The sequence below is a fragment of the Protomyctophum bolini genome (assembly GCF_963924005.1).
Source record: "Protomyctophum bolini genome assembly, chromosome: 7".
NCBI classification, from domain to species: Eukaryota; Metazoa; Chordata; class Actinopteri; order Myctophiformes; family Myctophidae; genus Protomyctophum; species Protomyctophum bolini.
Window position 1 is genome coordinate 7,225,868 of NC_137868.1, and position 13,236 is coordinate 7,239,103.

The 13,236-nt window shown below is 42.7% G+C and overlaps 1 protein-coding gene across 1 annotated transcript in view; it reads right to left on the reverse strand.

Annotated features, from left to right (window-relative positions):
- Window positions 1-13,236, reverse strand: part of LOC308318956 (regulating synaptic membrane exocytosis protein 2-like) — a gene marked incomplete at both ends in the record, with an annotated part of 267,580 nt that overhangs the window by 40,878 nt on the left and 213,466 nt on the right. The window contains 3 exon segments of the mRNA XM_080768695.1: window positions 5,721-5,963; window positions 7,076-7,242; window positions 10,465-10,562. Coding sequence (XP_080624821.1) covers window positions 5,721-5,963; window positions 7,076-7,242; window positions 10,465-10,562 — 508 coding nt within the window.

The following is a 13,236-nucleotide window of genomic DNA, read 5'->3' on the forward strand; positions in this document are numbered from 1 at the left end:
AATAAAACCTGGATCTTATATACGGTTACAGTTCATTTCTGGAGGCACGGATGCCTCCGCTCGCTGTGACATTTTCACCGTGACATTCGTTTGCATAATATATATAATCAGATGTGGGCGTCGTCGGCATGCTATATGGCTTACATAACGAGCCATGTTGAGTAATGAACGTTTCTGGTTTCATCACCACGCTCCATGACAATCACGCTTAATCGAAGTGGAAAATAAAGCTTCGTTAATTGTGTTAGGGACCGTATCAACGCTGTCGCCTGAAAAGCTCTTATCTAAAATTATAGAACATTACAAAGGAATGTCTGTCTACAGGTATACTTCTGTCTGTCTGTCACTCTGTCTGTCTGTCTGTCTGTCTGTCTGTCTGTCTGTCTGTCTGTCTGTCTGTCTGTCTTTCAGCATGTACTGTGTATGTAACTTGCATATCTATCTTCTAACTATAAATGCACCATGTCTCTGTCTGTACATACATACATACGTACATAAGTATGGTGACGAGTACACACGCGTGTCCCACTGATGCGTTCGTCGGTGGGACACACCGTTGTCAAGAACCAGCACTAAAGCCTCTGTCCAGGCCTCTGACAGGGCCCAAATGAGCCAATTGATCACACCTGGTCACCCCTAGATCTCCATACAGTGTATATGGGCCTGTTTCGACATCACAATGCTGTTCTGACATCTTAATAGACTCCATCTTTGAGCACATGGCTGAAAAATAACTCCATATACAGTATGGGCATAAAAGGGACACAGACATAACTGGGTGGGGCATGCATTTCCAACTTGCATCGTTTCAAGTAGGCCAGTCAGTGCCCAACGGGCACCGCTGTAGTTGTAATAAATTCAGGACAGTCACATTGATGTACAGTATGGCATACTGTACATCAATGTGACTGTCCTGACTGTATGCAACCTCTTCTTCAACTGAGACCTGGCCAAGACGGGGCAAAAGCAGCACAATAAATAAAATGAAAAGACATCTTCCAATCAGTAACCTACTCTAACCTCTCTTGAGCAGGAAATAGACAGTGGATCCATTAGCCGGCTCAAAGGTGAAATAAGGTGATCCAATTTAAGCTCTGCATGCCTGCAAATCATTCAAAGCACAACCACTGTGGTCCTGGGTGGTAAAACAAGCTAACCTCGCCTGCCTCAGTTTGAACAGCAAAAAGGGGTCTTTAGAAGCACAAACATTATATAGGAACTGGAAGGCTGTTAACCCATTCATTCTGGGGTAGAGATGTTGATCGCTCCAGGCAGTATAATGGCTCACATACAGTAGTGTATAGAGCTTATGAAGTGCATCTACTGTACATGAAATATGTACTGTAAGCTCTCTAGCTGTCATGACAGATCTTTACAGTAAATGGGGAAAGGCAAGGTCAACTCACGCTCAGCGCAGGTACAGTAGGCTTTTGTTTTTGTTCGGTTTACGATGCATACTTGTATAATCAGCCACTTGATATTCCCTTTGTTGCGATTATAAACAGATTTTAAGCCTCCCTTTTTTGTCATCAACCGTGTCGAATGTGAATCGATGCTAGAAGATGATGATGATGATGATGAGTGTGAGTGGGGAGGTTGCATGTGTGTTGCGAGTGTGTGTGCGTGCATGTGTGCATGCGTGCATGTGCAGATTTGCAGAAGGTGTGAGAAAGTGAAAATTGGATTGAAGAGGTGGTTAGACAGGTAGGGGGGAATAGGGTGGTAAATGTACATGTTGACAGGTTGTAGTAAGGAACAGACACGTGTCACTGTTAGGGCCCAGACAGGTGAAGGACCGTGCACACAACACAACACAACACAACACAACACAAGTTACACAACACAACACAAGTTACACAACACAACACAACACAACACAACACAACACAACTCCGCAGAGTATGACACAGCAACAGGCCAGCCACATATATATAAGAATACAGCAAACCCACTGTGAGAGCCTAGTGGGATTCACAAACAATTTGTACTTCAACCACCCATCCGGACCTCTCAGGTCATCTGGGAAAAGGTCTGCTTTATTTCCTTCAAAAAATACATGATTTTATGCACCACATATCTGGCACGAACTCCCAGAAAACTGCAGGTCTGCTACAAGTCTCACGTTTGTTTAAATCACAGCTAAAAACCATTCTGTTTGCTGCTGCCTTCGATTGAGACTTTTAAATTCATCTTCTGCACTGAAATGGACTCTTATTTATCTATTTTCTACAGTACGTCTATATCATGTGTACTACTTTTGTTTATATTCAAATGTCCTTTTACATTGTGTTTTTGCTATTACAACACACCTGCCTTGCCTTGCCTATACAGTTCCAGGGGCGAGCTGCTAGAAAACTGTCCATGGCTCAGTGTTTCTTCTAATCCACACATAGTTCCAACACCTGCGACCACCTGGGGGTCACAGTTGGCATGTGCTGTGACTCTATAATGTCCTCCCGTACAGAACACACTGTAATGTAAAGAGTGCATGTGCTCCCCAACTGTGCGCACAAAGGTTGTTGCTGTGATAGTCTTACATGAAGGATGTGTTGGCTTTTAGCGTAATGTGTTTTCTGTCGAGTCCAAGGAGACAGTCACCAGCCACAAAGCAGCTTGCACACTGAGTCCTCATTGTTGTGTCAATCACGTTTACACATCTGCCTTCGAAGCTTTTGTCTGGTCATTTAAGGTTTCGGATAAGGTTTTCGATTTTCCGTGTTATTTTGCATCATCCCCGTGTTACACAAGTGTTAGTGTTTAGTGGTTAGTTAGCCATTTGATGTCTAATTTGTTTAATTTATCAGATTTTTTTTCTCTCGCAACTAATAGAATAATACGCATCGGAAGCTGCTCATTATCGGTATGCAAGGTGGCTGTGCATAATCTAATGACAGTTTTATCCCATTCTGACCTGAGATCAGATTCATACGAGGTTTCCACTGGACACACACTGGTCTGATTAACCCATTCTGACCTGAGATCAGATTCTAAAAATGTCAGTCGTTCTTCGATTTAAAAAAAATAGCAGACCTACAAGCTCGTAGCGCGCCACTCGGTGTCGCGCTATGAGCTTGTAGATCTGCTATTTTTCAATAGCTAAAGCATAACATGATGCTAACACCAAAATGGGTTCCCGGTCAGAATGGGTTAAGAAATGTAGTACAGACTGCAGTGTGTATAAGGCTTTAGCACCATGAAACCTTATTTGTACATTGCGGCGCGCCGCCGGTGTCTTACACCAGAAATAGCCGATCTATACAAGCTCAAAAGTGTTGTGTTTCGAGTCAAAACACATCGCAGATAACGTGTTGCGAGCTTGTAGATTCATTGTAGATTTTCATTCATGCGCGACACTGGCGCACAACTAAGTATAAAACAGGCATTAGGTTGGGAAGGACTCGGAGAACCTGCTGTGAGCGTAATTTGATGGTGTTGACATCTTATTAGAAGGCTGGGTTAATCTGCTTGCCTGCTGTGAGAGCCTGTGGGATTCTAAATCAATTTGTTCTTCAATTTGCTCTTGACATAGTTTTCTTAATTTAAACTAACATCCATTAACCCTACACGTTCCAGAAATAAAAATGAGACTCCTTGTGGACACGCTGAAATGGTGGCGTATTAAAACATGTTAACCCATTCTGACCGGGCACCCATTTTGGTGTTAGCATCATGTTATGCTTTAGCTATTGAAAAATAGCAGATCTACAAGCTCATATCGCGCCACCGAGTGGCGCGATACGAGCTTGTAGGTCTGCTATTTTTGAAAAATTCGAAGAACGACTGACATTTTTAGAATCTGATCTCAGGTCAGAATGGGTTCATCAGACCAGTGTGTGTCCCGTGGAAACCTCGTATGAATCTGATCTCAGGTCAGAATGGGTTAACTGAATGTCTGTTTCAAATTACATAACGTTGGGATATTTAAGCTATTTAAAACGAACTAATGCTAATGACGTGTATATATACATGTGAACCATTAGGCCAGCGGGCGGGGCGCCCCCTTGTCTTCATTTCTGACTTCAGGAAGGTTTTGGAATTGGAATACAAACGCTTCTAGAGAGACTTTAGATGTACCTTCCGTGAGAACGGAAGATTACGCCTCCCGGGTTTTGGGGGGTAAGGCGGTGGCTTTTCAGAGTACAATCTGTCTCTGGCACGCTAGCGTCATTATTTTGAAGAATAAGCTGCTTTACTGCAGTAATATTACACAAAGGTGCGTGTTATGAGTGGGCCTTCCCTCATGTAGATTACATTCATTACATTCTTACTTAATACAACTGGTCTGTTGAACTGCACATTAATAACTGCTGCTACTCGCCTCATTGTGTACAGTACACCTGCATATGATGCCAATAATTATTCAAAATACCATGTACACAAGACACCTGCAATTGATGCAAATATTACATACAGTACCTGCTATATATCTTTTTAGATTATTTGACCATTTTCTATCCTGTGTTTTTCTCTCCTGCTCTTACTCTACATCTATCCTCTCACCAAAATGATTCTGCATTGTCACCTCACTATATTCACAGCTGCTGCTGCAACAGCAATCAGGGACGCTATGGGGCTTCGACACAACAAAAGCGCTCCTCTCAAAGTTCAGTTCCTACACGTCTCCTGATCTGAAGGCCATCTTTTTCCTACTGTATGTACTGTATACACTCCTTGATTTCATTCGCGAGGTATATGTATGGTGTATCATTCTGATACATATCAACACAAAAGGAAATATAAGCGGTAATGGCCTTGGTGGCTGTGTCAGTGGCAGTGCTAGCATCCTCAAAGAAAATGTCCCAGTCAGTAGTACAATACACAGGAAGCGTCCATTTAGCTCCTCAGCTGCATCCCTACACCACACCGGACCGGAACGTCGGCATGAGAAAACAAATGATGCAGTGAATCTTTCTTCGAACGCTGCTGACATATTCCCGAACTAAAACGATTTCACAAACGCCTCGACTGTCAGACCAATGAGATACGATGCTGCGCTAGACGCCAGTTGACTACAGTATGTATGTACACGCCTAATCTATTTAGTGGAAATATATAAAAAAAAGGATAATCCCCATTCTCAGTACTGATGCCTGATTTCTGGGTTTATGTTCGCTCGTGGGCAACTCAAACACGCAGGGTAACGTCGGCAGTGGCGCTCCCTTCGTTGATTTAAAAAGGGAACGTTCCCTGCGTTGCGTTGAAGCTGACGGACGCCCGATGGCTGCAGTGGAGCCCCCCCCCCCCCGTTTATAAGATTCTGCATTCATAACACATTTTCTACTCACTTCTGCTGTTCAGAAATAAAATGACATTGCTGAGCACATTTACAGCATCAATAACTGTAGATTACACTCAAAGGTGATGGGATAGCTAGTAGGAATGTCTTGGGGTTAAGGAGGGCACAGAGGAAAGGGCCCAAACACCAGGAAGGCACTTGTTTCTAGTTGCTAGTACAGTAACCGAGGCCACATTTACATCATAAAGGTTGGAGAAAGGAGGATAGGATCACTTGTTTCTAGTTGCTAGTACAGTAACCGAGGCCACATTTACATCATAAAGGTTGGAGAAAGGAGGATAGGATCAGGATCACGACCACACTGTCATTAGTGGAACTGCGGGGAAGTCGGCATAGATGCGGATGCAGGACAGCTCCATGTTATTGTTAGTCAGAGTCTAACGGTCAACCACACATGGTGACTTTATTTTTATGTTTTTTTTACCTGAGGTCGCTATCAGAGATACTCCTCTGGTACAAGTCCTCTTCAGCCTCCACCATATGATCCTGCTGCTCCCTCTCTCTGTCCCCCTTTCCCCCCGATTCCGTCCCCTCTCCCCCCTCATCCTTCCCTCCATCTTGTTTGCTAGCCTTTCTGCCTCCCCCCCCTGATGCTGCCTCCTCCTCCTCTACCACCTCCCCTAACTGCTCCTCTCCCTCTCGGGACAGGCTCCTGGATCGTAATTGTCTGAGGAGGACGGCGACAGAGAGGCGCACGCAGCGTGCAGCGACAGCGCATGCAAGAAGCAGAAAAAGGAAGCAAAAATAATAATCAAAATAAAGCATCAATGATTCATGAGGCTATATGCGAGAAAAGAAAAGACAACACAACGGAAACAGCAATGTGGGACTTACAGTAAAAGCACAGTGCAAAATAATTCTCAATATGTTATGAGACAGCAGAGAAGTCGGCATTGTGTTTACTGTTATGTGTTGCCAGTAATGGACAAACATCTCCAACCTGGAAAGGCTAGAGTTCATCATTTGGCTCCAGTCATTTCTAGTTGGAGCCAAACCAGAACTCAAGAACAAAAGACTGAAGAAATGACATCCCGTTGCTACTAGCAGGCGCATTTCTCTCTTTAGGTTAACCGAGTGCAGACAATTTCAAAGAATTTAAAACGTCTGAACGAGGTAACACATTATGGAAAGACAGAACGATGGGGTTCGGAGGGTTTGCCCATGCCTGATAAGACTGTGTTATCAGTCAAAGGTAAGGAGGGAGCTTGTTAATTGTTATCGATAACAAGCACATAATGATCAGTCTTATCGAGCCCACTATCGAGCATTTTCTATTATTTTGAGACGGGAGACGACAATAAATTCTGAACAGAACCAGTATCTTTAGTATACTAAGACCTTCAAATACAGTACTTTTCTAACAGACAAAAGGTCATTGTCATTTTTAACTTTTGGAAAATAATATTGAAGAAAATATTAACTGGTTAATACCTGCCAACCAGTAAGCAAAATTCCGCTTTTAAAGTGACGGTACACACAGTCACTTTAAAAGCTGAATTTTGCTTACTGGTTGGCAGGTATCAATACACGTTTAGACCGACATGTTTGTGCCAGCATGGGTGATTAGTTTTACATTTATTTTTGATCACCTCTTGTCTTGATTGTTTAAAGATGACGGCATGGGCCACAATGCTCGATAACAGGCTTGATAAGCCCAAAACGTATCGATAAGCTTGTTATCGGGGGTGTTAGGTATCGAGCTCCATCCCTAGTCAAAGGTCAAGGGTCAAAAGAAGGGGTTCACTGCCCTGCTAATGTGTGTTTGCAGATCAGCCTTACCGGATCTTGCGGTTTCCTTGCGGCCGTTCCGATTGGACAGATATGTAGCTCGTGCTGCTGAATCGAGAGGCGCTACTGGTTCTCGACACAGCGGACACGTCGCTCACATCGCTGTCCGAGGACCTGGCCGACAGGTTGTCCGAACCCCGATGGTCTCTCCCTGAACGCTGCAGACACAGAGAGAGGATACAGAGCTTTACTATCACATTGAACCCAGATGGTCTCTCCCTGACCGCTGAGGACACAGAGAGGATACAGAGCTTTACTATCACATTGAACCCAGATGGTCTCTCCCTGACCGCTGAGGACACAGAGAGGATACAGAGCTTTACTATCACATTGAACCCCGGTGGTCTCTCCCTGACCGCTGAGGACACAGAGAGGATACAGAGCTTTACTATCACATTGAACCCCGATGGTCTCTCCCTGACCGCTGAGGACACAGAGAGGATACAGAGCTTTACTATCACATTGAACCCCGGTGGTCTCTCCCTGACCGCTGCAGACACACAGAGAGGGAGAAACAATCAGAATATAGAGCTTTACTGTCATATTGAGGCCATGCCATTCGTATTTCATTTATTTTTCTCATGGTAGCCTACATGGTAAAAATATGATTGAAGTGTTACGCCTGAAATTTCTCCAGTGAGAAAGGTTCCGATTCGAATGAGTTTATATTTTTTATTAATCGTGTTATTGTTTCTGTGTTCAAGTGGTTCAATGAATACTGAATGTAGTTAGTATCCATGGAGGAATGTTCGGCTGCACTTAGGACAGTAACTGTTGATGTTGTCCTAAGGCTTGATAGCAGTCCAAAGTAGGTCTACTTGAGCCAAAGTATACACAACCATGGTCAAACATTACTCGTAAAAGTTACTTTGTCAAATTTATACTCGAGTTAAAGTTGAAAATATATATATTTATTTAGATTGTTTTGTCAAATACAATACACCGGTTAAAGTAATTGCTTAAATCATGGGTTTTCAACAGGTGGTCCGTGGACCACTGGTGGTCCGTGGAGGTATTGCATGTGGTCCCTGACCATGCATTTAGTAATGTAGGATTTGTTGATTTGTTTTAAATGTTCTTTCCACTAGTTGAGAAACCGTGAACTGAATGACCTGGTGACCTATGATGAGTCCATCCATGTTGTCATTTACTGACAAGTTGGAGTTCAAGAAATTCAACAGAAAAAGGGAGTTAGAATCTCAAGAAGGGGGAAGTGTCTGGTTGAGTCATTATTATTAGGACATTTTACCAGTAGTAGTCAACGGTTGAGAAACAGTGGGATGTATACACATGGGATGCATAGCAAGTGTTAACTTACAAAAGCACTAATCTTATAGCCCATATCCCCACCCAACACAATAGTGGTCCCCAGGTTGACAAAATAAGTGTTAAGTACAGTACTCAAGTAAATGCAGTTTTTTTTCTGTCCACCCCTTATTTAATTTATTTAACAGGGACAATGTAAATGGGCCAGAGTTAGCCATAAGCTCATTTCCACCTGTAGTCCCTGTGCAGGCTCTTAAAAAGGTGGTAAATTAAAGTATATATCCATACAAATGAGGAATGTCCACTTGGACTGAGTCTTACATTAACCCATTCTGACCGGGCACCCATTTTGGTGTTATAGCATCATGTTATGCTTTAGCTATTGAAAAATAGCAGATCTACAAGCTCATAGCGCGCCACCGAGTGGCGCGCTACGAGCTTGTAGGTCTGCTATTTCAGAAAAAAATCGAAGAGCGACTGACATTTTTAGAATCTGATCTCGGGTCAGAATGGGTTAATCAGACCAGTGTGTGTCCCAGTGGAAACCTCGTATGAATCTGATCTCAGGTCAGAATGGGTTAAGTGTTGACATTGTACCAATGCTTGAGGGTATAGAGATGAATGAAAGTGTATCCATCCATGGATGAATGCCCACTTGGAAGTCGGACTCTTACAGTAAGTGTTGACATTGTACTAATGCCTGCTGGTTTAACGCGTCACAGCTGTGTAGGAATGGAGCATCACTATAGCCGTCACCGTCACTTCAATAGCAAACAAAGCATGTTAACATCATGCTTCTTTTCATAGACTATACTAACGAACGGCATGCACCGACCTCTGACTTCCGAGGCCAATAGTTATCATTCCACAGACATAAAAGGAAGGCAGGCCAGACACCGTTTGTCTTATATGGTTTGGCCCAGACTCCATTGAGGCACTGGGCTCGAAGCCTGCGCTTGGTTTTAGCACTTGGGTTTAACAGCGGTAGTAAACACTGGCCCTCTGGAGATGATCACTGCTGCATTCCATCATTAACTGACGTGGAGACGTACATATATATATATATATATATATATATATATATATATATATATATATATTTATTTATTTTTGAAAGTATGAGGACTACCGATTTAGAAGGCATTTGTAGAATTAATGGGTTGAAAAAGATGAAATTCATTCATCCTAATCTAGGAAATTTCATCTTGATTTGATGTCATATAAAATACTGAATGTAATTTCCATGCTGCAGGTTTTTGTATTGTGTCCTTCTTGTTGTGTATCTATGGTTGTCTGTATATGTTGAGTATGAATCAAGACAAATTCCTATCAACTTGAAATGATTGAATCTTGAATCTATAGAGCACCGAAGTCTGACGTCAAAATCGGTAGAGGGCGCAAATCTATGGGTTCATGTACTTTTTATTTGCATTGTAATCCCCATAGGGGGATTTTAGATTGCCTCATATAAGAACTGTGTTGAAAAATAAACATGTCATCCCGGCCGTTTCACTCATATGGATATCAAGAATCAACTGAGAAAACGCTATTGTTACTGCTACAGAATTAGTTACATTTCCGCTAGAAACAGACTGTATCATATATACAGTATATATGGCAATAACACAGAGAAAGCTTGTTTATTTTTGGACCACAATGCTTATATGAAACGATTTTAAGATCACCCCATGTTGTTCTCCATAGAGAAATTACTTCCGTGAACCAGAGGAATCGAGGGGATGAGCGAGTGACGTCAGGACTTCGGCACTCTACAGCCCAGCCCAAGTACAGTACAGTACAGTACAGTACAGTACAGTACAGTACAGTACAGTACAGTACAGTACAGTCAACTGAATGGCTGGAAAATGGAAATGAAGAGTTTACATATAGTACACATAGTACATGCATACACCTTCCGTAATGATTATATATGGTTTCAGTATTTATTTATGGTGTATTGTCTCTAATATTAAGGTTATATTTATGTAGCAGTCAATTTATATTGGGGGTCGGGAGGGATCGGGGCAGGGGTCCCGAGACATTGCCAAAGGGGGTCCCCGGCCAAAAAACGTTGAGCAGCACAGTACACACACTGTAGCAGGTGTGGGGTTTACCTTGTAGTCTTGCTCTAGTCTGGAGTCAGAGCCGGCACCTTGCTTGTATTTATTCATCTTCATTTTCATCTGCCTGGTCCTCTCGTCCACGTCCAGACCTGAGCAGAGAGACGGAGAGCTGTCAGAGAACGGTGGAGGCCCAGAAAAGACTAACAGAGAGAGAGAGACAAACGTCTGTGGAGCTATGATCTAATGAGACAGAGTCAAATGGAAGAAGCTGAATGTGGGGGCGGAACTTAGAAATGGTTGGCTGTATTAACAAACGAGCAGCAACAACAACAAAAACAATGAAAAAAACAACAACCAGGTACTCAAAAAGGGGCAAAAAAAATCTAGTAAATTCTAAAACAGAACTGGTGGTGGTGCTTCTACGATCGGTGGGAACTAAAAAAATACTTTTATTCCTCCTGATTCTTTTGAGTGCTTGCTCTGATCTCCTCTTTGTTTCTCCACGCAAAACAACAAAGCAATATTGATTACATTATTTAATTGTAAGGAAAACTAAAAATCAATTGGTTTTCCTTATTTTTCAGATCTTTAGCTATCCTATGGGTGTTTTCAATATCATGTGAAAATGTAATAATGAGTTTCTTTAAGTCATTTGGTTTACGAAATAATCCTACTAATTTGCCTACCCCGGCATCCGTCTCTGGCCTGACTGAAAAAATGCATTCAAAATTAGAGGAAAAATGAGACAAGGTTGCTATAAGTTCAGTCCATTTAAGTGATATCACTGTGCTAATAGGCTACCATCAGCATGATTCAGTCACAGGCACAAAGCCACAAGCAGAACATGTTGTGATATTTCATTCAGTTAGAGAGAGAGTATTTATCAAGTAATGCCAGCCAGACAACACTTTGTGCTTTTGTAGTATCAGCCTTCGCCAATATTCCACTCAGGACGCTACGCTACTACGCAAGATAGAAACAGTCAACTCTGCCTGCGTGGGTAAAATGTGTGTGCGTGTGTGTGTGCGTGCGTGCGTGCGTAACTGCGTACGCATGCGTCTGCGTGTCTGTGTCTTTCTCTCTCTCTCGCTCTCTCTATCTTGGGCACAAAATCTGGCACCTTCCGACGAAATGGCCTCCAACTAGTGTGTGCTCCGGCTTCCCTGAGAGTGAGGCAGTATAGAGACCAGTTTATTTTTTAAGTACCTACATCCTACAACACAGTATCTAGAGACCGGACAGCCCCGCCCCCCACTGTTCATTTCAATGGGAGTTGCTCAGTGGCGTTTGAAGGATTCGGAAGAACGCTTGTAATGGTTGTTTGAAAATACTACAACACGCTCTACGACTACAACGCACGAATGCACAGGCAAAAACAAAACCATAACTAAAAACGCCCGCCTGCAGCTGCAGCCTTGACCACTGGGCTCGGCGGCTTCAACGTTGGCAAGCCAACCCAGGGAGATCACATGCAAGCTCTTCACAGAAAGGCCCTGATGACGCGGAGGAGAGAACACGCCCCCCAGTGCCCACAGCCCCTACCCATTGGCATATTCTTATACAAAGCGGAGTATTAAATTAGTAAAAAGTTACAGTGGCTGTTGTACTGTACTCATGTATTTCCTCTTGTCCAATCAAAATGACTTGAATTCCATTACTGAGCTTCATCAGTTCTATGTTTTCATTTATGCATAAACCAAAACCAACCCAACAAACCATATAACCACACGACGGAACTGGCCAAGTGGCCATACTGTACACATTCTTTGATATGAAGAAATAATTGCACCTTCTTAAACCAAACTGTGTTGTATTATGAAACATAACCTACTGTGAAGCTGTTCACAATTTTTTTTTTTACCTAACTGCTACCTGCTACTACAGGGAAAACACACATGTTACTATTTTATTGCACTCTTCATTCTGTCCCTTTGTTTGCTGTGTTTTTGTTGCTTTGAATGTTATGCTACCTATGCCGCTGCATTGTCTGAAAGGAAGCCAAACTAAAAAAGGTTTTACTCTTATGTACCTATACTGTACACAAGATGTAACAATAAAGTCCAACCTTGAACCTTGATAATATTTTTTTTTAATGTTTTTCTTTTGCGGCTTTCACCTTTATTTTTTTTTTTTTATAGAGGGACAGACAGTAAAGGCCGCCGGGATCGGGAGTCGAACCCGCGGCACACTGACAGGCTCGGGCTATACCGGCCAAGGTGCCTGGACCGCTGAGCCACGGCCTTGATAATAATATTAACCAAAATATGATAAAATAATAATACACGGCAAGGCTATAAAACCTGACTTTTCACTGTAAAAAAAGAAGAAGAGGAAAATGATTTACAGCAACAGCTTTGCAAATCCAAAACTGGATTTTTCTCAGTGATGTAGAGCTAATGGGCCTGCATCTCCATTCCCTGTCTCTCTACCTTTGTGTTGTATGAGCCTTAACCCATTCTGACCTGAGATCAGATTTTTTTAAAAATCTTCTACATCCTGACAGGTTTCATTCTGACCCGAGATCAGATTCTAAAAATGTCAGTCGCTCTTCGATTTTTCAAAAATAGCAGACCTACAAGCTCGTAGCGCGCCACTCGGTGGCGCGCTATGAGCTTGTAGATCTGCTATTTTTCAATAGCTAAAGCATAACATAGTGCTAACACCAAAACGGGTTCCCGCCCAGAATGGGTTAAGGGTCTCTTCTCCTTCTTTCGACTGAGTGATCCGTTTCCATCTGCTTCTGTTTGTCTACATCCTCCTCATCCTCTCTGGGTCACTCCAGCCACCTGCACATGCCCTACTCTCACCGCATCCATAAAAAGC